Source organism: Aquarana catesbeiana, linkage group LG06 (genome assembly GCF_042186555.1).
Source record: "Aquarana catesbeiana isolate 2022-GZ linkage group LG06, ASM4218655v1, whole genome shotgun sequence".
NCBI classification, from domain to species: Eukaryota; Metazoa; Chordata; class Amphibia; order Anura; family Ranidae; genus Aquarana; species Aquarana catesbeiana.
In genome coordinates, this window is record NC_133329.1 from 61796139 (window position 1) to 61822552 (window position 26414).

Sequence of the window (26414 nt, forward strand, 5' to 3'; positions counted from 1 at the left end):
GCACGCAGCAGGATCCTAGAGGGGGGCCGCATGCAGAAAGATTAAGAGGGTCCCCATGTAGCTCAATCTGCTGGGGGAGGCTGGGTCTGCAGCACAGCATGATCTGGGGGGGGCACACATATCGCTATCTGAGGGGTCCCACATAAACACTAAGGCCCCCAATGGTCACCAGTAATGACAACTAAATGGGAATCTTTATATATAAACAATTCCTGAGTCCAAAACAATGGCTGACTCCTAGTCTAGGGCCAAAAGGCATATGGGGGCCACAGCTTTCTCAGGGCTCCCTGTTACCAGGAGGACTACAAGTCCCAGCACTGCACTCCCAATGTCATATAATACGCCTCCTCCGCACACACAGGACATGCTGGGACTTCTAGTGCCCGGCCAGGAAGAATAATAACCCAGCACTGCCCTCACTCACCCCCCGGCCGGTCCAGTAGCAGAACTCCTCCGCTCTCCGGTGTATTGTCTCCCTCTGTCCGCTCTGTCTGTCACTTCCGTTCAGTCCGGCGCCATCTTGGTACTCCACAGTCATGTGATCGACCCACTGCTCCAGCATGTGATTGAGACACAACAGCGGTCAGGTGACGGGCGGCTCTGCGCATGCGCCATGCTGCGGTCATTGTTTACATAGAAACAGGTGGAGGGTATGATCGGTCTATTTCTAACATAGAGGAGATTTTCCATAATCATCATAATAAACTTAACTGAAAAATAGAAATGTCACTTAGAGGTGGAATATTTATTTATTTGCATCAGGCTGAAGTCCTATCACCTGTTAGCATAGCGATATTTTTCGTCACATGTTAGCAGGCAACGATCGCTGTGGTTTAGTATATTGAGAATTTGATGTTCGAAATGTGATATTTTCCCATAAAGTGTTTAAAAAAAAAAACAAAAAAAAAACTCCACCCCCAACCAGTATTTTTACATTTCCCCTTCATTTTCTAGGGGGTGTCTGACTGGTCACATGACATCTGGGGGTCCTCCTCCCCTGCAGTGATGTTATGATGTCACCAGTGGCAGCCACTCATTAGGGGCGTACGGGCGCCGCCCCCCTAATCTACATGCAGGGCGCCGGACGCATGGACTCCAATGGATTTTTTTTTTTCAGAAGCATGATTAGAGCCTGAGGCTCTAATTGCTTCAAAAAAGAGTAGGCTCGGGGGGCAGTGCACCGCGCCTCCGAACTCACCCAGTTGTGTGACATTAATGTATCAGTATTCACTTATGTCTTCCTATTTCTCCTCCCGGCCTATCAGGAAGCGGGTCCTGAGACCCCATTGGCTGGGAGTCCTAAGACCCCGTTGGCCGGGAGGAGAAGCGACAGTTGGGACACGGAGTGGGACACGGAGGTGAAGGGGGCAAGCCACCATGGGGTAAGTGCAAGGCTGACTTGGGGGGGGGGGGGGGGCGGCGGCCCAGAGGGCAAGGAAGCAACCCGGGCAACTGGGGGGGTGTTGGTTGTGGATATGGTGTGCAGAGGCGGGCTGGAGCGACGGGGGGGAGGGTTTAGTGTGGGGTGGCAGGCTGGAGTGATGGGGGTGTCCTATGGTCAGGTCTGTCTGCTTCCCCACCAACCGATGAAGCACCAGCCGCCACTTGATATCACCCTCGCTCCCCATAGTATTACACTGGGCTCACAGGAAGAGGATGGAATGACACTAGGCTCTGCTTCTATAGAACAATGAAAAAATTCACCCAACATTCACATATATTTTCCAAAAGGAATCAAACTGGGTGAAAGTTGTGTGAATTGTTAGTAAAAACACTGATAAAAACTAAATCTGTGTACCCATCAATTTATCTATCTATCTATCTATCTATCCAACCAAGAATGCTCCATGGACCAAAAATGAGCAAACAGGAAGTGACATAAAGAAGCTCCACCCAACGTGTTTTGTCATCTTGACGTCATCAGGAGCAGGCCATACACAATACAATCTGACCATACAATCTCTGTACAGTCTATTTTACATTTACCGAAAATACCTTTTACGGTGCAACTTCAGCCCATGCAAAACAAATGGACTCAAATCGCACTGCAAAGAATCGCATGCAATTTGAACAGTAATGCAATGCGATTCCCATCCGAATTCCTGTGCGGTGTGTGTGTAGGTGTGTCCTTATATTACATTGCTTTGGTATCTTTAAGGGCTCCAGTAACAATAGGTGGTTGAGCTGCAGTTTTACCTCCCCCCTTAACTCAACACAGCAGCCAATGGGGGTTGTACACATGCCACAGCTGCAGCAAACATGATACCCTCTGTTGCATTCAGTGGGTATAATACCATCGCCAAACATGACCAATTCAAGTGTATAGGGCTACACCACAACCATCCTGCAACCATATGCAATAAATGGCTGCAGCACAGTGGTGCGGAATTTTCCAGGCTAAAAAAAAAAAAAAAAAACCGTGAGGAGGCAGCCAACGTCAACCACCATCTGAAAAGCAATCCACTGCAGATCACTTTTTCAAAGGGACAGAAAGAGCTGCTGTGAGTGTGAACAAGCCCGAATAGTGTTCATAAGTGCTTTGATAAATTATCGACTTCCTTTTTTGATCGATTTCCCCAAAGTAATAATTGATATATAGTCAACAACCTATTTAATGTGCCACACACAGGGAAGTGGGTTTAGATCAATAGTTAACATACGATCGTAACACATGATAGTAAATTATCGATTGCATTTTTTTCGCTATGTAAACTCCTAACCTGCTTGTTCATGAATCTGGTTGTATTTCGAGTAAAGTATCTCAGTGCTGTTGTTGTTTGATACAAAAGGATTAATAATGTTCCATCCTGTCTAATCCAGTTCAGTTTTGATCGAATCGAATAGAAATCGAGTCTCAATCAATCAGAAGGGAAGTGATGGCTATTCGATCGTTTGTGGATTCCATCGTTTTGGCCTACAGCAGACCCAAGAGATCAACTAGAACCCCCAAATCTAATCCATAAAGAGGACCTGCCGAGCAAAGCAACCAGTTCTCCATATCCCAACCCCACATTGTCCTCCTCACTGTGATTAATAGGTCTATGGAGGTCTTCCTGTGCCCACCAGATAGGAGTAATCACAGCGCACAGAGCGCCTTATCTCCGGGGGCAGAACAATAGGCCTGCAATCGTCACACACTATGAAGGAAGAATGGGGGGGGGGGGGATTATAAATCCTGATGATGGGGGTCACAGGGAGATCAGACAGGATGAGGAGACGGAGAGGAAAGACTGAGATCAGGACAGAGGGGACCAAAAGAGGACAACTGAAATGGGACCACTGGGAGGTGAGACATCATTATAGTAATGTGACTGTGGGGGGGTCATTAGAGTGTAAGCTCTTCTGGTGCAGAAACTGATGTGACTGGCTCAGTGTTCTCTGTACAGCACTACTGTATATGTCAGAGCTATATAAATGTATAATAATAATAGTATGTGACTGTGGATGGTAAGACATTAGAGTGTAAGCTCTTCTGGTGCAGAAACTGATGTGACTGGCTCAGTGTTCTCTGTACAGCACTGTGGCATATGTCAGAGCTATATACAGTATCTCACAAAAGTGTGTACACCCCTCACATTTTTGTAAATATTTTATTGTATCTTTTTTTTTTAATTCTTTGTTTTCTTAACAGGACAACAGAGATAGATCAGTAGTTACATTCACATTGTGCTCCTTTTACAATCGGCACTCAAATCAAAACATGATCTTTAAATCTTAAGACAGAGTCCTGTTATTTTTATACATATAACAATATCAATTCCCCTTCCTCCTATTCTAAAGCCCGGCGTCCCACAGAGGGCTTCAAAAACAGGCGACTGAAAACAAACAAAAAAAACCCTTTCTTTTAAACCCCCCCCCCCCCGTCCATCAGGATTTAGGATCTTGTACAGTTTAACATCCTAACCTATAACCTGTTATATCTTTTCATGAGCAGCACTGTGGCATATGTCAGAGCTATATACAGTATCTCACAAAAGTGAGTACACCCCTCACATTTTTGTAAATATTTTATTATATCTTTTCATGTGACAACACTGAAGAAATGACACTTTGCTACAATGTAAAGTAGTGAGTGTACAGCTTGTGTAACAGTGTAAATTTGCTGTCCCCTCAAAATAACTCAACACACAGCCATTAATGTCTAAACCGCTGGCAACAAAAGTGAGCACACCCCTAAGTGAAAATGTCCAAATTGGGCCCAAAGTGTCAATATTTTGTGTGGCCACCATTATTTTCCAGCACTGCCTTAACCCTCTTGGGCATGGAGTTCACCAGAGCTTCACAGGTTGTCACTGGAGTCCTCTTCCACTCCTCCATGACGACATCACAGAGCTGGTGGATGTTAGAGACCTTGTGCTCCTCCACCTTCCATTTGAGGATGTCCCACAGATGCTCAATTGGGTTTAGGTCTGGAGAGATGCTTGGCCAGTCCATCACCTTTACCCTCAGCTTCTTTAGCAAGGCAGTTTTTGTCTTGGAGGTGTGTTTTTGATTGTTATGTTGGAATACTGCCCTGCGGTTCAGTCTCTGAAGGGAGGGGATCATGCTCTGCTTCAGTATGTCACAGTACATGTTGGCATTCATGGTTCCCTCAATGAACTGTAGCTCCCCAGTGCCGGCAGCACTCATGCAGCCCCAGACCATGAAACTCCCACCACCATGCTTGACTGTAGACAAGACACACTTGTCTTTGTACTCCTCACCTGGTTGCCGCCACACACGCCTGACACCGTCTGAACCAAATAAGTTAATCTTGGACTCATCAGACCACAGGACATGGTTCCAGTAATCCATGTCCTTAGTCTGCTTGTCTTCAGCAAAAGGTTTGTTGACTTTCTTGTGCATCATCTTTAGAAGAGGCTTCCTTCTGGGACAACAGCCATGCAGACCAATTTGATGCAGTGTGTGGTGTATGGTCTGAGCACTGACAGGCTGACCCCCCACCCCTTCAACCTCTGCAGCAATGCTGGCAGCACTCATACGTCTATTTCCCAAAGACATCCTCTGGATATGACGCTGAGCACGTCCACTCAGCTTCTTTGGTGGACCATGGTGAGGCCTGTTCTGAGTGGAACCTGTCCTGTTAAACCTCTGTATGGTCTTGGCCACTGTGCTGCTGCTCAGTTTTAGGGTCTTGGCAATCTTCATATAGCCTAGGCCATCTTTATGTAGAGCAACAATTCTTTTTTCAGATCATCAGAGAGTTCTTTGCCATAAGAAGCCATGTTGAACTTCCAGTGACCAGTATGAGAGAGTGAGAGTGATAACACCAAATTTAACACACCTGCTCCCCATTCACACCTGAGACCTTGTAACACTAACAAGTCACATGACACCGGGGTGGGGAAAATGGCTAATTGGGCCCAATTTGGACATTTTCACTTAGGGGTGTACTCACTTTTGTTGCCAGCGGTTTAGACATTAATGGCTGTGTGTTGGGTTATTTTGAGGGGACAGCAAATTTACACTGCTATACAAGCTGTACACTCACTACTTTACATTGTAGCAAAGTGTCATTTCTTCAGTGTTGTCACATGAAAAGATAGAATAAAATATTTACAAAAATGTGAGGGGTGTACTCACTTTTGTGAGACACTGTACATGCATAATAATAATAATAGTGTGTGGCTGTGGGGGGACACGAAAGTGTAAGCTCCTTTGGTGCAGAGTCTGGCTTAATGTTCTCTGTACAGCACTCCAGAATATGTGAGTTATATAAATGTATAAAAGTAATAGCATGTGACTGGGGGGGGGGGGGGGCATTAGAATGTAAGCTCCTCTGTCACAGAGACTGAAGTGATTGTCTCAGTATTCTCTGTACAGCACTGTGGTGTATGTCAGAGCTATATAGGTGTAAAACAATAATAATGTGTGACCGTGAGGGGACATTAGAGTGTAAGCTCCTCTGGGGCAGGAAATATCGTGATTTACTCTCTGTACAACACTATGTAATATGTCAGAGCTATATTTAAAAAATGACTGTGAAGTATACATCATATACATCTTTGCAGAGATTTTGCAATCAGATGGTGACGTGTGGCCGGTGGTAATGGTCTGTCCCTCTCCACAGATCCTGGCTGTGTTTGGCTCCATTCTTCTGTTGTTGTACATCTGGATCTGTTACGAGAATTTCCATTTCCATGTCACCCATTTCTACGCCCACCTGGGTTACCCCAATGCCCAGCACATGGTCGGCCAGAGATACTTAAGAGGTATGTAGGACTGCCATATATATATGATCAAAGCTGAATTCTATACAAAGAGCTTCATAGATGAAATATATGCGGCGGGTCCCGGCGGACATGGAGTCTGCGTTACCAGCTGCTGGGCTCCTGCTGTGTGTGTGATCACAGCGGGAGTGCGTTGCCGGCAGCACGCATGCGCATCCCCCTACCTGGAAGTGTTGGATCATGAGTATATATATATATGTGTTTCGGTACACAGGTGCCACCCTGTAGCAGTAAAACTGCTACATGGCGGACCTGAAGAGATTAAGCAAAGAAGTCACCCATTACAAGGGTTATTAACCACTTCCGGACTCCCTGCCCAAAACATTCCCTTGAATGGGCATCCCCTACAGGCACAGCGACTTACCTGTACCTGATTGAACACACAGGGAGTTGGCAGGTCCTGGCCAATGATTCACAGCCTGGACCTGCTGATTGGCTGTGTCCAATCACAGCCCAGAGCACTGTGTTGACAATAAACACAGACCCCTGGACAGAGGGATACATCTCTGTTTCTTCTCCCTGCAAAGCAGGGAGAAGAAACAAAGAGATTCTTAGTAAAAAAAAGCAGCACACATTATACATTGTTAGGCACACATTTAACCCCTTGATTAGCTGAGATGTTATTTCCCAGCCCATGTCATTACCGTAGTACAGTGATAGTGTATAGTAGGGTTGCCACCTGTCCAGGATTCACCCGGACAGTCTGGGTTTTGAACCATGTGTCCGGGTTTCAGACTGCATGAAACCTGCACACATTTATTTACACTGAACTGAGGCCAACTGTCCCAGGCAGGAGGAACACTCTATAATCCCCAGTCAGCGGCATCTCTGCCCCCTCCACAGAGTTGGGCGATCTGTTGATTCGCCACACAGTGCACTAATCAGAAATGGCCAGATTCTCTGGCCCCCCCAAAGGAGGGAGTGAATACCTCCATTCACCTAATTTGTGTGGCTAGAGGAATCATTTTTTTTCATTCAGTCCACAAATCATATGTATTGGAAGAGTTTTATTTTATTTTTTAATTATTGTGCTGAGGTTTATACATGTCTGTGAGAGTCTTACTTGTGGCACAGCATTCTAGGCATATTTTATGGGTACAAGAATGTTCGGGATTGGCTTGGAGAAAAGGTGGCAACCCTAGTGTATAGTATTATCACTGATCACTGTATTAGTGTCACTGGTGATGTCAGTGGCAGTTAGTCAGTTCCCACCCAGTGTCAGTTAGTGTCAGATTGCCCACTGCATTATCACTATAAGTCACTGATCACCGCCATTAGTAGTATAAACAAATAAATAAATTAACAAATAAAATATGCAGTACATATCCCATAGTTTGATTGAGATTTTTTTTTTTTACCAAAGACATGTAGCAGAATACATTTTGGCCTAAATGTATAAAGAAATATCCAAAAAAAAAGCATTTGTTTTATAGCAGAAAGTTACTTTTTATTCTAAATTTTTGGTCTTTTTCCTTTAAATAAAATAAAGAAAGCCCAGAGGTGATCAAATACCACCAAAAGGAAGCTCTATTTATGCGAAAAAAACAAATTATATAAATGTAATTTGGGTACAGCGTTGTACGGCCGCGCAGTGCTGAATAGCAAAAAAAAAAAAAATAATGGCCTGGTCATGAAGGGGGATAAAACCTTCCGGAGCTCAACTGGTTAATATCTGCAGAGTTGGCTCTACACTGAGACCCTGTATGACCCCCTTGTACAGTCACCTCTGCACCCACCATGTCTGGATGCAGCCCTGACCACGGGTTTATGTTTTTCTGGCCAATGACCTTATTTTCCAGGCAGTGAGCTCAGATCATCTCCATCTTCTGTGCTTCCAGGAGTCGGTGTCGGTAAGAATCCAGAGATGGCTTCCCACTGGCTGAGGTAAGCCCCAATTTTAATTAATTATTTACAGCTGACCTATAATAATAAAGGGATAATGTGAATTTTTTTACATCGGACCCAGTACTTAAAGGGTAACTCCACTTTCGTGGGGGAAAAAAAAAATAGCAAACAAAGAAAAAATAATATAGCGCATATAATTGTAACACAAGTCATATTGTAATTGAATGTCATTAAAAATGACCTTTCCTTTTCAATCTGCAGTGCTGTCATTTTCTGAGAATACATTGCAATATGGCTACCTGGAGATTTCTGTACACAGAATGTGTACTGACTACTCCCTAGCAACACCATTTCCCGCTTCTGTGATTGGCTCACCAGTTTTCCCAGAAGTCTGCACTAAGATACAAGTCAGATATCAGGCATCCCCTGCAACAAAAATTTGATTTTTGGAGAGATACTTTCAATAGGAGAACGCCTAAACGGGATGCAGGCCCAGCAGATTTCCTCATCAGTTCCCTGCAGTTGCACACCTGACAGTTAATTATGAAACCACTCCCATTAGACCCCAAGAACAGAGGAACACACAGGGATTTCTTCAGAATAACAAAAGGTAGGAATCTGCAACAAAGGTTGTTATAAAATACAAATAAAAAAGGAAAAGTTCTACTTGTGTCTTAATTGTGTACAGCAGGGTGTGGGGTGGTAGCTGATCCGTTTATAAAGAATATTGAACACCAACTCACTACAGCTACCCACGCCATTGATCTTCTGTGATACCTTACCCGGGAATACCGCTCTCAGCAGTAATAAGGTATATCGGGACTCAACGATCTATGACGGCTACGGCGCAGACCCGCTTTGCCGGGACGACGTCCATTGACGTCATCCCGTGCACGAGTGGCATGCGCACCCCCTGCAGGGCGCGCGTGGTGCGCTCTGTGATCAGCGAGTCTATGAGACTCGCCTAATCACAGAACGAAGTAAGGGGTCGATCCCGACCCCTTACCACATGATCAGCTGTCAGCCAATGACAGCTGATCATGTGACATCAACAGAACTGGTAATCGGCTATTTTTTCTCCTCGCGCTGACAACGGGATCAGTCCCTCTCACGGCGAGTGCCACCAGATCCTCAGTGCCCACCTGTGCCCTCTGCCAGTGCCACCTAGCAATAGGCAGCAGTGCCGCCTACCAGTGCCCACCAGCACCACCCATCAGTGCCCACAGTGCCACCTATCAGTGCCCACAATCAGTGCCTCAACAACAACTCTGCACATCAGTGCCACCTACCAGTGCCCATCAGTGCTACCTATCAGTGGTACCCATCAGTGCCACCCATCAGTGGCCATCAGTGCCACCTTAGCTGTGCCTATCAGTGCCGCCTTAAATTACCTGTTTGCAAAATGTTATAACAAACTATGAAACATGATTTTTTTTTTTTTTTCAAAATTTTCCATCATTTTTTGTTTGTTTAGCAAAAAATAAAAATCCCAGCTGTGATTAAATACCACCAAAAGAAAGCTCTATTTGTGGGCAAAAAAATGATAAAAAATTTTATTTGGGTACAATGTTGTGACTGCACAATTGTCATTCAAAGTGCATTAGCGCTGAAAGCTGAAAATTGGTCTGAATAGGAGGGGGGTTTAAGTGCCCAGTAAGCAAGTGGTTAAATAAAAGTATTTTCATTCACTGGATTACGCTATGGGCACTTCTATTCCTTCGCTCGTTATGAGCTTAATTTAGATGGAAGTATGCAGAGTGCGCTGACAGCTATCCAAATATGCATTCACTTACCAGAAGGTGATGGGTTAACAGCGTGCCTTTCACTGGTTTAATATCGACGGACTTAGTTCACTCAAATAGGATCCTGTCCTATTTGAGTGAACTAAGTCCGTCGATATTAAACCAGTGAAAGGCACGCTGTTAACCCATCACCTTCTGGTAAGTGAATTACCTATAGGGGATTCCCATAGAAGCAATGTGGTGAAGGATTTATCTGGGATTTTGATCTGCAGAGAGTTGGTGTTCAACATTCTTTATAAACAGATCAGCTACCACCCCACACCCTGCTGTACACAATTAAGACACAACTGGAACTTTTCCTTTTTTATTTGTATTTTATTTCACATATGAACTTCTTAAGCGCTGCTAATGTTTAAAAGACTTTTTTTTTTTTTTAACATATTTTTTGATACAGTTTACATTTTTATAGTAGCAGCTATATATATTTATCATATTTTTTTTATTTTTTTTTGCATGAGCGCCGAGGGAGAAATACTTTGTATCTGTTTATTTCTCATTGTTTGTGAAAGGCTGTTATAATCCTTGCAATGAGCATCGATCACCCAGAGGGGGGATGTTTTTTTTTTCTCAACAAAAGTGGAGTTACGCTTTATTATAACAGTATTTTTAGAAAAATTGCCCCTTATGCAAACATATCCATCTATAGTCACATGGGGGGGGGACCCCAACCTATTTCTTCTGAGACCCTGGCCAAGCATCCAGTCTTGCCTGACTGCAGCACATCATAGATCCTGTAGAAAACAATCCAACAGCAAGGGATCTTCCGATTCCAGTAGGTATATAAAAGTATCAATCACATAGCAGTCATCAACAGTTGGCTGTTGTCATATTTATTTATATATAAATATATATATATATATATATAAATATATATATATATATATATATATATATATATACACAGTAGGGACAGAAAGTATTCAGACCCCCTTAAATTTTTCACTCTTTGTTATATTGTACCCCTTTGGTAAAATCATTTAAGTTCATTTTTTCCCTCATTAATGTACACACAGCACCCCATATTGACAGAAAAACACAGAATTGTTGACATTTTTGCAGATTTATTAAAAAAGAAAAACTGAAATATCACATGGTCCTAAGTATTCAGACCCTTTGCTCAGTATTTATTAGAAGCCCCTTTTGATCTAATACAGCCATGAGTCTTTTTGGGAAAGATGCAACAAGTTTTTCACACCTGGATTTGGGGATCCTCTGCCATTCCTTCTTGCAGATCCTCTCCAGTTCTGTCAGGTTGGATGGTAAACGTTGGTGGACAGCCATTTTTAGGACTCTCCGGAGATGCTCAATTGGGATTAAGTCTGAGGTCCTTTCGTCCAGGATATCCCTGTACTTGGCCGCATTCATCTTTCCCTCGATTGCAACCAGTCGTCCTGTCCCTGCAGCTGAAAAACACCCCCACAGCATGATGCTGCCACCACCATGCTTCCATGAGCAGTGCCTGGTTTTCTCCACAAATACCGCTTAGAATTAAGGCCAAAAAGTTCTATCTTGGTCTCATCAGACCAGAGAATCATATTTCTCACCATCTTGGAGTCCTTCAGGTGTTTTTTAGCATACTCCATGCGGGCTTTCATGTGTCTTGCACTGGGGAGAGGCTTCCGTCGGGCCACTCTGCCATAAAGCCCCGACTAGTGGATGGCTGCAGTGATGGTTGACTTTCTCCCATCTCCCGACTGCATCTCTGGAGCTCAGCCACAGTGATCTTTGGGTTCTTCTTTACCTCTCTCACCAAGGCTCTTCTCCCCCGATAGCTCAGTTTGGCCGGACGGCCAGCTCTAGGAAGGGTTCTGGTCATCCCAAACGTCTTCCATTTAAGGATTATGGAGGCCACTGTGCTCTTAGGAACCTTAAGTGCAGCAGAAATTTCTTTGTAACCTTGGACAGATCTGTGCCTTGCCACAATTCTGTCTCTGAGCTCTACAGGCAGTTCCTTTGACCTCATGATTCTCATTTGCTCTGACATGCACTGTGAGCTGTAAGGTCTTATATAGACAGGTGTGTGGATTTCCTAATCAAGTCCAATCAGTATAATCAAACACAGCTGGACTCAAATGAAGGTGTAGAACCATCTCAAGGATGATCAGAAGAAATGGACAGCACCTGAGTTATATATATGAGTGTCACAGCAAAGGGTCTGAATACTTAGGACCATGTGATATTTCAGTTTTTCTTTTTTAATAAATCTGCAAAAATGTCAGCAATTCTGTGTTTTTCTGTCAATATGGGGTGCTGTGTGTACATTAATGAGGAAAAAAAATGAACTTAACTGATTTTAGCAAATGGCTGCAATATAACAAAGAGTGAAAAATTAAGGGGGTCTGAATACTTTCCGTCCCCACTGTATAAACGTCATTGACAGCTGGCTTGTTCTTTATTCTGCGGAAGCCCACCAATGTTTGTGCTTCAACTGTTGGTGTTATATAAATCCTGTATAATAATAATAATAAAGTGCACACAGAGTTGCATGCACCACCAATTTTTGTGTTGGGGGGGTGGGGGGTAAAGGTCCACTTTAAAAAACTTGACCATGATGCTTCTCTCTTGTTGCAGGCGTGCAATACACAGTGCTGTGTCATCACCCAGACAGCTGAACCAAACTCAGACCTCTTAATAACTCTATACTACATTGTGATCAATCAGACTGGCCCAAGACTTCACTCAAGTTTTAATAAAGGGGTTGTGTAAAGGTTCGTTTGTTATTTAAGAAAAAAAAAAAAACACGTCATACTTACCTCCACTGTGCAAGGGTTTTGCACAGAGTGGCCCCGATCCTCCTCTTCTGGGGTCCCCCGGCGGTGCTCCTGCCTCCTCCTCTTCTCGGGTGCCTCTACGGAGAGCCACTTTCCATGGGGGCACCTGTGCGGGCACACTCCCGAATCCTGCTGCTGCGTCCATTGACACAGACAGCAGGACTCGGCCCCCCCGTCACTGGATCTGACTGACAGCAGCAGGAGCCAATGGCTCCCGCTGCTATCAAACTATCCAATGAGGACCCGAGACTGCAGCTGGAGCCGCTGGGCCCATCCCCATCGATGGAACGATCGGGCTCACGTAAGTAAAAGGGGGGGTCTGGGGGGCTGCTCCACTACAGAAGGTTTTTCACCGTAATGCATTACGGTGAAAAGCCTCAAACGTTTACAACCCCTTTAATAATTCCTAGAAAATGTTTTGAAATGAATACAAACTTTTTGCTATAGTGTATTTTTTTTTAAATTCTTTTCAAATGGCACTTTATACAACTGAACATACTTCCAGAGAGAGTCTGAGCAGACACTATGACAACTTGCTTTCCTGGCAGAATCCATAGGCCGCTTCAACTCATCAAGAAGCAAGTGGAACCCAATGTCGTTTATTACAAACTTTTCATGGTACGAGGATGTTTTCTGAGCATTTCTTGAAGGTGAAAGAGCATCACAGCTCATCCCCCACAGTTATTATCTTTTGTATCACTTGACCCTCCCTCCTAGATTGTAAGCTCTAAGGAGCAGGGCCTTCTGATTTCTCCTGTATTGAATTGTATTGTAACTGTACTGTCTGCCCAAATGTTGTAAATCGCTGCGCAAACTGTTGGCGCTATATAAATCCTGTATAAAAATAAAGTATAATTCCTGCAAGATCATGGATTTAAAGAGGATTGGAGATGATTCTTTGGCTCTCTTTGCTTACAGAGCCTAAAATCTTTTTGCACCCTGCAGTTCGGCATCAGTTCACATTGATGGCTCACACTAGTCACATCCTTGGTTAAGGTAAATTATGTCATTTTTTTTTTTCTTTCTTGCTTGCCCAGTTTTTTTCATCATTGTTGCCAGTTTTAGCAGGCTATTTTCAAGCATCATAATTATTACTTTTCACTTTCACTGACTGGTTGGATAGTTTAATGGTCGCTCATATTTTGCTTCACCTTTGAATAACACCATGGATACCATCTACTCACAGACATACCCCTGTTGGGATAATTTCCCCGCACAATATATGCACGTTCAACACTTTTCACACATACCGTACATAACAACACTTTGATATATATATATTACAAAACATTAAGTATAAATAACAAAAACAGAAACTACCTAAATGACCCTGATCAAAGGTTTACATACCCCAGTTCTTAATACTGTGTATTGCCCCCTTTAACATCAATGACAGCTTGAAGTCTTTTGTGGTATTTGTGGATGAGGCTCTTTATCTTCTCAGATGGAAAAGCTGCCCATTTCTCTTGGCAAAAAGCCTCCAGTTCCTGTAAATTTTTGGGCTGTCTTGAGAGGTTGACTTGGCCTTGTGTTTTGGATCATTGTCATGTTGGAATGTCCAAGTACGTCCCATGCGCAGCTTCCTGGCTGATGAATGCAAATGTTCCTCCAGAATGTTTTGATAACATACTGCATTCATCTTGTCATCAATTTTGACCAAATTTCATTTTCCTTTGTAGCTCACACATCCCCAAAAACATCAGCGATCCACCTCCGTGTTTCACAGTAGGAATGGTGTACCTTTCATCATAGGCCTTGTTGACTCCTCTCCAAATGTAGCGTTTATGGTTGTGGCCAAAAACCTCAAATTTGGTCTCATTGCTCCAAATAACTTTGTGCCAGAAGGTTTGAGGCTTGTCTCTGTGCTGTTTGGCGTATTGTAAGCAGGATACTTTGTGGCATTTGCGTAGTAATGGCTTTCTTCTGGTGACTTGACCATGCAGCCCATCTTTCTTCAAGTGCCTCCTTATTGTGCATCTTGAAACAGCCACACCACGTTTTCAGAGAGTCCTGTATTTAACCTGAAGTTATTTGTGAGATTTTCTTTGCATCCTAAACTATTTTCCTGCCAGTTGTGGCTGAAATTTTAGTTGGTCTACCTGACCGTGGTTTGGTTTCAACAGAACCCCTCATTTTCCACTTCTTGATTAGTTTGAACACTGCTGTTTGGCATTCTCAATTCCTTGGATATCTTTTTATATCCCTATCCTGTTTTATACAGTACAACTACCTTTTCCCGCAGATCTTTTGACAATTCTTTTGCTTTCCCCATGACTCAGAATCCAGAAACATCAGTGCAGCACTGGATGAAAGATGCAAGGGTCTGTCAGGAGTCCAGAAACACATTGACCTTTTATACACACACACTAATTACAAGCAAACAGATCACAGGTGAGGATGGTTACCTTTAGTAGTCATTATACACCTTTATACACACACTAATTACAAGCAAACAGATCACAGGTGAGGATGGTTACCTTTAGTAGTCATTCAAACCCCTTTGTGTCAACTTGTGTGCATGTGATCAGGCCAAAATAACCAGGGTATGTAAACTTTTGATCAGGGTCATTTGGGTAGATTCTGTTTTCAATATGATTTAAAAAAGAGTAAACACAGTTGATTGATAATAAATGGCTTTAGCCAAACACTAACCATGAGTGAAAGAAAAGTTTTTGTGTTATCATTCATGTTCTCTGAAAAATGGCAGAGAAATCATAAATTCTGCCGGGGTATGTAAACTTATGAGCACAACTGTATAACACCACTTTGATATACATATATAATGTAAAACAAGTTTATAAAGTACAACCATATAAATATTTTATATATATATATATAAACTTTATAACTAGTCTGGCACTCTGTTAAAGTTGCTTAAAATTCGATCATATCTCATTTATTATTGTATTGTTACTATTTGGCAAACATGCTGCAGGTGCCATCTGTCCTTCCCTCTGAAGATGTCAAAAGCGTGGCTTCTTGCAAGCCCTTCTGGGCTGGATCTCTTTCTGGGGAGATGGGGACAGATCATGGAATCTTCGGGATCATTCAATTGCTTTTCAATTTCTGGTTGTAGGATTTTATTTCCAAATTCCACCTTCTAGCAGTAAATATATTACTTTTGTGTACATAGATGTTTGTGCACCATGAAACATTTTGAACTCTGAGTCTTTTGATATATTTCTTCAGTTACTAATCCCCCTGAGGAAGACCATGACTGTACGGGTCGAAACGCATTGGAGTACCAATGTGGCTGACATTCTGTAATGTAATGTTTTGCTCTATTATGTGAACATCACTCTTTTGTGGACTAGGTATTGTATCAGCTAACCAAAGCCAATATGTTAATTGGAGCATGACATTGAATTTCACTTTGTTAAAATAAAGACCTTTTATAATTAGTTACTGTCTTTTGATCCATTAACATTGCTGCTTAAAAACCCCTTGGGGGAACTATCCCATTTTGCCCTTTTTTTGGGGTGTGCAGCTTCAGTATCTCTCACATATGTGTTTTCTCGACTCATACACTTGCAAATAGGACCAGCAGCAAAAACCTGTAGCTAACTGCTGTAGCTGCGCAGCCTGTACAAAGCAATGACTGGCACCATTGCTGTCTACATGCATCCACACATCCAGCAGCGACCTGCCACTAGGGGCAGATAACCATCCCTTGATGCAGACAAACTAGCCCAGTCACTACCTGTGTCTAGCTGCAGAAGTCCACTGGACATGCAGATACACAAGGCGAGCCAAGATTACTGGCAGCCTGTCATTGCTTTATACAAGCTGTGCAACCACAACAGTTCACTCACAGTCCTTTAAATCCAGTCACAGGCATCTGATGTCTGCTCTATGCCGAAGTATAGATGAAGCTTAACATAGAAGACCAGTTAACTACCATCCAAGCATAACCCTTCTCCCACTCCATTCCAAGTCCTATACTAACTACCCTGTAAAGGAAAGATTTCTATACTTGCCCAGTTAGAAGGCGCTCTGGCCAGGTTCCATGAGCACCCCAGTGGCTGGCTTCAGTGAAGAGGAGAGTTCGCCAACAGCTGCAGAGCCTGGACGGTGATATCACCTATAGACTTACTAGGAGGAATCCAATGGCCATGGTCTCTCGTCTACACTGAAGCCAGCACTGGGACCCCGTCATATGACCAGACCAAAGCACCCTCAGAATTGACTTACCTAGGCAGTTTTCTTTTACAGGGTAGTTAGCATAGGGCTTAGATTGGGGGTGGGAGCAGGTTTAAGGTTAGATAATATTTGACTGGACTTCTCCTTTATGGCTCATTTAAACAAGGTGCAGTGCTCAACACAAAGACAAGGAAACATTCGCTGTGTCTTGTTCACACCCTTCAAAGTGTGTCAGTGTGCATTGCATAAAATTGCAGCATCACTGAATTTTTGCACAACACATGCCACACCGAAACATGCAATTGTGCATAGAGTTGAATGAGGTATTCATTTTATAAAGTTTTAAAACTTGGGCACATTTATACATATGGTATTGTCCTGTCCTGTCCTGCCCGCCAGCCAGCCCTATTAGCAAGGGATATTGGAGAAGTTGGCTGCTCTTGTGCAACAACAGGTCTCTCTGGATCCAGCCTTCTTACCATTATGAGTTGGTTCCCAAAGGGAGGTTTCCATTCATCAACGATGCTTTCTCTTCTATGCAACATTTTATGCATGGAAACTTATCTTACTCAAATGGAAGACATCTGTGGCCCCCAGTTAGGCAGTGGAGAGAGTTGGTGAACCAGGTACTACCCCTTTATACCAAAAAAAAGACACTACTTGCTCCCATCTATAGCTGGACCAGCTTTTAACGCATACTGTTAGACAGGTTATTTGGCTGTCTGCAGGCTGGTGGTAAGTTAAGCTTGTTTTTTTCCCTTGGATTTATCTTTGGCCTTGTTTGTACCTGTTGCTAGCCTTCCAATGCTTCTTACTGCAATAGCCAGCTATAGATGGGAGCAAGTGGCATCTTTTTTGTATCACTGTTGTGTTTTTTTTTGGTCAGGGAACACCTTTGCTGTCATTGTGCTATGTGCTGGGTGTTTAGTGTGCCCCTGTACCTTTAAGAAGGGGTGGCTCCCCTTCAGTCCACCTGCTCTCATCTATCCATCAGAATGCATGTGCCTCAATTGTGAGGACACTTATAAATTAGTGTTAGATACCACGGATACCGTGACAAGGCTCTGTGGCTTACACATGCATTTGCAATGTGTGCAGACTAAACCCCTGCCTTTAACGCATACTGTTAGACAGGTTATTTGGTTGTCTGCGGGCTGGTGGTAAGTTAAGCTTGGATTTATCCTTGGCCTTGTTTGCTACCCCTTTATAAAAACTTACATATATGGGTCAGAATTGTCCAAGAAAGTTTAACAAAATTTGGGGTGATGGGGTTGCAGCACAAGGACTGTCTGACTTCCAGCCCTAGCCTCCCCTCCTGTGCCTGCCCCCCCCCCCCCCTTAATTTCCACCCCCACTTCCCCGTATTTTATACTAGCAAAATTCTCTCTCACATGGGCTACAGAACTCCTGACTTGAATATTCTGCATCCCAAAAATAGAACGAATTGTCAAAATACCTGTTTTTTCTCAATGAATGATTAAACACGTTGTTTATGATATTACTTCATTTGTATTGTGGTCATGGACTCTGACACTTGCTATGAAGCATTGATCTATACTCATTTTGTACCATCTTATGATTTGGAATTGTGTTGTTTTGTTGGATTATACAAAATAAACTGCATCTCTATTTTTTTTTTTTTAAAAAAGCATGGCACGAGTTAACATAACACCGCCACTACACCATGCCTTATACAGAGCAAAACACATTCAGGCTGGTGTGAAATATTCTGTGTACTGGACCTTACACTAGACCTCAGATGGCAGAAATGCTGATTTTCACACTCAGGCAATCCTGCCGCACTAATGTGTTCTGCTCATGGGGAGCATTCCTCACCAACAAAATACAACATCTGGCGCTATAGCAGCTGGCAGTGACCAGGCAAAAAAAAAAAAAGAACAGGCTGGCAGTACTGAAGTTGATCAATGGACCGACTTTCAGTCTAGTCAGTCAGCCCATACATGGATCAAAATTCATCCGTTCCCTGCTGAACCAACCAAGATTCAATCTATGGATGGCTGTGCTAATGGAACCCATCCTAACATCTCCCGTAATGTCCATGTCCTGGATCTCCAGCGGCTCTCACCGTTTCCTTTTGCTCACCTCATCATTGGTGTAATGCAAAGGTCAGGGAGAGGACTCTATTGCCCCGTACACACGGTCGGACATTCCGACAACAAAATCCTAGGATTTTTTTTTTCCGACAGATGTTGGCTCAAACTTGTCTTGCATACACACGGTCACACAAAGTTGTCAGAAAATCCGATCATTCTGAACGCGGTGACATAAAACATGTACGTCGGGACTATAAACGGGGCAGTGGCCAATAGCTTTCATCTCTTTATTTATTCTGAGCATGCGTGGCACTTTGTGCGTCGGATTTGTGTACACACGATCGGAAATTACAACAACGGATTTTGTTGTCAGAAAATTTTATATCCTGCTCTCAAACTTTGTGTGTCGGAAAATCCGATGGAAAATGTGTGATGGAGCCCACACACGGTCGGAATTTCCGACAACAAGGTCCTATCACACATTTTCCGTCGGAAAATCCGACCGTGTGTACGGGGCATTAGAGCGGTAGAAGATCAACACTCCAAGACATCTCAACTTCGCTGCAGACTTGAGGAAAATTTCTTTTGAACAAAAGGGTGTCTGTCACTGCAAGCAGCAGAAGCTCACTTGAAACCTTTACCTGGGACCTGCTGCATCATGGTGGTAGAAGACACAGCAGGGCATAGAGAGACTACCAGACAATATTTCTTCACCTTCTTTCAATCCTGTCACTGGAGAGTTGTCACCAGCATCAGAAACACAAGCGTGTCAGACTCCTCAGGACCAGTCTATTCAAAATAGGAGGTGGACAGCAGCTTCAACCAACTACCATTCCTGCTTCAAAGCCTAAAAATAAACCACACATGGCACAACCATTGGCCAGTTAAGAAACTGGTGTTTTATTTTAGATTGATCATTAACAAAAATATAAAAGTTTGAACATACATAAAAAAGGGACACATTTGCATTGAGATCACAGGAAATCTGGTTTGATAAATACTGTACATTTTGCAGCAATCAATGAAGTGCTACTGGAGGAACAACCTCAGCCATGTTGTCTATAGTGAAAGGGGCAGCCATGTTGTAAAGCAAGGCCACATACCTTTAGTCCAATACTGCTCACAGGCCATGAAATATAGATGTGGATGCCTTGCAGTCTGCTTGAGGAACTACATAAAAAAGTTAATATGGCCCTTTCAGGGAAATTCTACAATGCAGCCAGCTTCTTAAAAGGCTCATTCACACTTAACACGCCTTACCCTTAGAAAGGCACACGGCTGACGCATTTCACTCAGATTAAAGCACACAGTCAAAATACATCAAGGAAATGCAACTATAGACGTGGACTGCCAGATTGCAGACATGGAATCAAGTTTTAAAAAGAGAGACAGTGTGCAGCCATTTGCTATTTCAACATTGCTGGGCAATAGAGTGAAAACGGACACCAATCAAACCCCCAGAAGGAAGAGGAGAGTCTGGAGTTACTCTTAATACAAAAAGCAATGCAGACATTAACACAAAGCTAGTGGAACAGTCATGCAGAGATAAAAGGGGGTAATAGAAGGACTGGATTAGCTTTTCTTTTTGGAGCAAATCCTGGTCCTAGCTACCCCTCTGGTGCTACCTACATAACGACTCTTATTGCTCTTTTTTTATCCAGTCTAGGAAGACTGGTCCTCACCCCAGTCTATGGACATTACTGTATAGAAGAGATCTAGAATACTGAAGAAAATGACATAAAACCTATGGATGCCATTTAAAACAGCATCATTTATAAGTCAATAGCAAAAAAATAAGTCAATATATAATCTGCCCTTAAAACAAACCCGATAAGCTGCCAAGGGGTGATAAATTCAGAGATTGCCATGTAACCGATTCTACATGGTAACTATATAAAGAGCCCCAAAGGAAGCATTGAAATGCACTAAAAGCAATCATTGGTGGTCTTGTTGGAACTGCTCTAACTTGCACAATGTTGTGACCATCATCTAAATGACTGTAGCCGTGTCTAAAAATCTGAGGCCAAGGCTGGCCATACATTATACAAATTTTCTTGTATAAAACGTTCCTTTAGATTCACCAAAACCATATAATTTGAGGGGAAACCTAAACAAACACTTTCAATTTGTATACAGTCAGGCCCTTCCACTACATCAGGGATCTTCAAAGTACGACCCTTCAGCTGTTGCGGAACTACACATCCCATGAGGCATTGTAAAAAACTCTGACATTCACAGACATGACTGGGCATGATGGGAATTGTAGTTCCTGAACAACTGGAGGGCCATAGTTTGAAGACCCCTGCACTACATAGTTGAAGGTTAACCCTCGCCCCCGGTCACATTAGGGAGAATTGTCAAGCGATTTGATGGGTGCAACTTGTCATGATAGTTTCAAAAATCGCATAACAAGTTGCACCTTATTGTTTACAATGGAAGCGGTCAAATCAGTGCAACTCCAGAGTCACACCGATTTGAAGTCCAGGTTCACATTGATGCGATTTGACATGTCAAAATCAGCAGCAATGGCAGCGTCCAAATCGGTGCGATGCCACACCGATTCCCTAAAGTAGCTTCCGTACTACATTTGGGGGGGGTGTGATTTCCATTGACATCTGGGCAGAAACACGCACAGATGTCTCTGAAATCACCCCCAAAGTCGGGGCCGGCCTGTGGGAATGAATCGTGAACGCGCACAATTTCATTCCCACAGTCAGTGTGAACCTGGGTTAAAAGTAGTTCTTGCGCTACTTTTTGTAAGTTCAGGTACGCCTTGCATAGACGTCTGTGCATGAAGTCACAGATGTCTTCCAAGTAGCACTACTGCAAGTGAAGTAGCCCAATTTTAATGTCGTGATTGGTGTGACGGGGGGGGCTAATCTAAAAATTGTATAATGTATGCCCAGCTTGAGGTTAAGAAGTGCACTTATCCTTTTTGGCCCTTTCCCCAACCACTCTATAGATGCATGTTTACCTCAATCTGGACAGCTGTGATTCTGCTGCCAGCACTGCAAGTCCTTACTCTCCTGGCCCCACCTTGTGCATTACAGCCCTCCAGACTTCTATGGGACCATCTCTGGCATCGCATAGTAGCCCATTATGTGTCACTTACCTGAAACCGAAGTCCACGATGTGACCGCTGTCCCCACTAGCAGTGAGCGTCCATCTTCACCCCTCTTCCTTCCAGGGCCACGAACTCCAGCTCTGTGACTGGCTGGAGTCGGCAGTCACGGCATGATCTTCAGAAACGGCCTGATCGGCCCTTTCTAAAGTGGGCATGGGCTGTAGACATCGGCACACGGCTTTATTGTAAATATCTTGTAAGCTGTGGAGATTTAGGAGATATTTCCAGCACTCACAGGTAAGCCTTAATATAAGCTTACCCGTAGGTAAAAGTGGTTGTACAGGGTGTACAACCACTATAAAATTAAGTGTTCTCTGATTGGGCAAGGTGGAGAAGCAGGTGGCAATGTCATGCTCTCAACCTCGTCCAATCAAAACACTTTGCATTCATTCAGAAATTGCAAAGCATTCTCTTAATGGCACCCGTACCGAGTGTTTGACTTCCTGCTGAGCCAGACCAAGAAGCACGTCAAGATCACTGAAGTAACTGTCTACTTCTGATTTCCAGCTTCCAGGGAGGTCACCCAGCTATAGTACAGACACACACATCGCTACATTGGTTCAAGCTAGACCTATGCAAAAATATAACCAGATCTGGAATTCATCTTTAATGCACACAAAGCACAATGCTTTGACTTCACTCAAAGCATGCCTGACCCAACAATTTAGATGGTTGCTCATAAAACTGGGATTTCACACTGGATAACTAATCGTGGCCATTGGCTCATAGTGCCTCTATCCCTGCTGACCCAACAGAGAATCTATGGCTGGCTTTAGCCCTTCACATAGGAAGGATAACAATATACTGCGATTATCTTTTCTTGTACAGGAGACTGCACAGTCAACAGCTCCCAGTCACCTAGCAATGATCCAGAAACTAAGACTGGCTCACCATGAAGTGATCACCGGCAACCACTCACTCTGATCACGACTAGAAAAACCCATGTGTCACGCTTCCAGCATTATGATCACCTGGGCCTACTTCACATGGCCTTCTACTTGTACAAGAGCAGTGTGAGCAGCAAGCTTTTTGAAACTTCAGCAAACTTCAATCAGCTTTATTAAAGTGCCCTTCAGCTCCTGTTTTAAAATTTAAAAAAATAAATGAAACAGATCTTAATGTGGAGTGCTGTCACTTTAAGCAAGCTTCAAGCAGGTTTTCAACAAGCTTTAACATGTAAGTTCACCTTTACAGAATATCTGGACCCCCCCCGGTCCCTGGTCCCGCTGTACCAGAGTCCACTTCACCGGCCCAGGGATTTAAAATACCCGTGGCTCTTTCCTTCTCCAGCGCTGACAGGACGGGGTAGGCGAGTCCTGATTGGTCACACTGCCCAATTAGAATGCCTCCTATACGTAGCTTTACGAGGGACTTTTGGAGATTAAGCCGCAGGGATTTCAAATCCCCTGACCGGTGAAGCAGCGACCTGATGTCTCACAGTGGGTGATCGCGAGACTCTGGTTCAGCAGGACCAGGGGGGTCCAGATTTTGTGTGAAGGTGAACTTACGTTTAAGTAGTGCCGAAGCCTGCTAGCAGCTTATTTAAAGTGACAGCACTCATTAAAGTTTTGAGTTCAATATTCCCAAACTGGTGCTGAATGGCATTTTAAAAGCTTCCGTAAAGCTTGCTGAAGGCTCTGAAAAAGCTCACTGTAAAGCAACTACGATTTGATTTTTTCTTTCCTTCCACCAAGAAAAATAAAAGCTTGATTCCCCATCAGTCTGTGTTGGAGGAATGACTCCCGCAGCGCTATTGTGTATTGCTGGCGGGGAGCCTTCCCTGTCGGCAGAACACGATTACTGCTAGTGGCTATAGCCACTGGCAGTAAATGCATATAAAAAAAAAAAAAAAAAAAAAAGCCAACAGGCTGGTTGTTGATCGATGGATCTACTTGTGTAGTCTGCCCATAGATGGATCGAATCTCAGCTGGTCTCTGCTGAACTGGCTGAATTTTAGTCCATGTATGGCTGTCTAACTCTGGTATTTTACAAGCCTAATTCTCTGTAAATTAGGTCTTAAAGTCGGCGCCCAGTGGCAGGACTGGCTGAATAATTACCTCTTCATTTCACTATACTCGTGTAAACTTTACTCATGCAGGTTTACACAACTTCATTCATTAGGTAAAGTTTTTGCCTCCAATCATAAAGGATGAACCATGACTGAAAGCAAAGTCTTCTGCTGCATTAGAGCACCTTCATATTCTTAATCAATGTATTGTCATTAGCAATAGTATCTCTGCACCACCAAAAGCAGCCAAGTACAATGGGGTCGATTTACTAAAACTGGAGTGCGCAAAATCTGGTCCAGCTCCGCATATAAGCCAATCAGCTTCAAGGTCTTTTTGTTTTGGTCAAAGCTTAATTGAACAAGCTGAAGTTAGATGCCGATTGGCTACAACAGCTGCACCAGATTTTGCACTTCAGTTTTAGTAAATCGACTCCATTTGGTTTTTAGAGCAAGCTCCCAGTTTCTAAAGATGAATTCCAACCCAGCACACGAGATTCTGAAATATGCCGTATGAAATCGGCTGTGTTTAAGAATTCTAAAAACTATTTTTATTTTCAAAAGCATAAAAAAAAAAAAAAAAAAAAAGTAAATGTTGCCTGTCCTCTTCAAGGCACAACAACATTACACATGGAAGGTGATAGTTCATCCTTCAGTGTCATTAACGGATGTCGGCAGTCTTCGTAAAGTCTATACATTGAAGAAACAACTGAATGGAAAGACTTCCATGTATGCTCCGGATACCTGAGCTGTGTATGACAATGCAATCAGAGAGCCGACGTGCCGTCAGGCCCAGGCCTCAATGATGTCCTCACTTTCCAAGCCCAGCTGATCGGCTGTGCTTTTTGCCTTTAGTTTCTTCCCTTCGAACATGAAGCACACCTTCTTAGAGAGACCCATGGCAGCCTTGTACTGGTCCATCAGAGACTTCATAGGTTCGTTCTGTAAAAAAAGAGGAGGATGCTGAAATGTGAACACAACGTCCCCAACCGCAGAAAGTGAACCAGCATGATTAAGAGTGAAGCCAGGGTCTAGTCTACAACTACAGTAAAACCTTGGTTTGAGAGTGTTTTGCAAGTCAAGTAATATTTTAACTTGATAAGCAAGCGATGTCTTGATATACAAGTAGCGTCATGTCACAACCGAGTATAAAAGAGAAGAGTGGCGCCTCCAAGTAGCAATATCTTCATTTAATGAAGGTACAACATTTAGAAACTCACACGGTTGATTATTAAAAAAGTGGCACATCTAAGTATGCAGCCATCCGGGATAAAGCTGTCCACATAAACCGTCCTCCGCACCACCATCGATGTCATCCCTTGCACTCTATGAGCGATTCAAGCCTCGCTTTCAGATCGCTCTACTGCAGGGTAGTCTTCCCGGTTACAATTGCAGACTGACAGCGGTGAGAGCCGGCAGGCCAGACGATGGTCCATGTGGACAGCTTTACCCCGGATGCGTGCATACTTAGATGTACTTGTTTTTATCATAAAACCATGCAAGTTTCTAAATGTTGTACCTTCATTAAAAAGGAGTTGTAAAGGTAAGCTTTTTTTCACCTTAATGCATCTGTGCATTAAGGTGAAAAAACACCTGTCAGTGACCGACCCCCATCCCACTTACCTGAACCCACAAACTTGTCCCACAGGGACAAGTCTTCTCTCTGCTAGGGGGTTCTTGGCTGTTGATTGGATAGATAACAGCGCAGCTATTGGCTCCCGCTGCTGTCAATCAAATGCAATGAAGCGGCCTCCGGGGGCGGGGCTGAGTCCTGTATTCGACGCCTATGGACGCTGAATGCTGACTCGGGAGCGTGCCCGCAAGGTAACCCCCAGAGAAAGCGCTTCTCCTAGGGGGTTATCTGATGTGGGGAGGAGATGAGACAGCCACCGAGGGACCCCAGAAGATGATGATCAGGGCCAGTGTGCAAAACGAGCTGCACAGTGGAGGCAAGTATGACATGTTTGTTAAAAAAAAAAAAAAAAAAAAAAAAAAGATCTTTAGTGCCGATTCACACAAGGGCAACACGACTTCAGCGTGACTTTGCAAGGCAACTTCAAGTCGCCTCCAGGACAGGCGACTTTGGCTGTGGCCAATCACAGAATAATCAGCTCTCTGGGAGGGAGGAGTTTGCCTGGGTAAACTAATTTCTTTTCCTGTAAAGTCACTTCAATATAGATGGAGATCCGACTTGGAGGCGACTTCCATTGAATTCTATGGGTACAGGTCACCTAGAAGTCGCCTTTAAGTAGTACAGGAAACTTTTCTGAAGTCGGAGCAACTTCAGTAGTGTATATTAAGACGGCTCTCATTGACTTTAATGCAATTCCCAATGTCAAGCAACTTGGGGCAACTTGTTGTAGTGTGAACCGACCCTTAGTGTCACTTTAAATGTAACCATATTGTTACACTTAGAGGCGCCTCTCTCCTCTTTTATACTCTG

The 26414-nt window shown here is 43.5% G+C and overlaps 1 protein-coding gene across 1 annotated transcript in view; it reads right to left on the bottom strand.

Moving 5' to 3' along the window:
- Positions 1 to 19718: 19718 nt before the first annotated feature.
- Positions 19719 to 26414, bottom strand: part of NFATC2IP (nuclear factor of activated T cells 2 interacting protein) — a 29011-nt gene continuing 22315 nt past the window's right edge. The window contains exon 9 of the mRNA XM_073636096.1: positions 19719 to 24913. Coding sequence (XP_073492197.1) covers positions 24758 to 24913 — 156 coding nt within the window. The 3' untranslated portion in view covers positions 19719 to 24757. The remainder of the gene's footprint in view (positions 24914 to 26414) is intronic.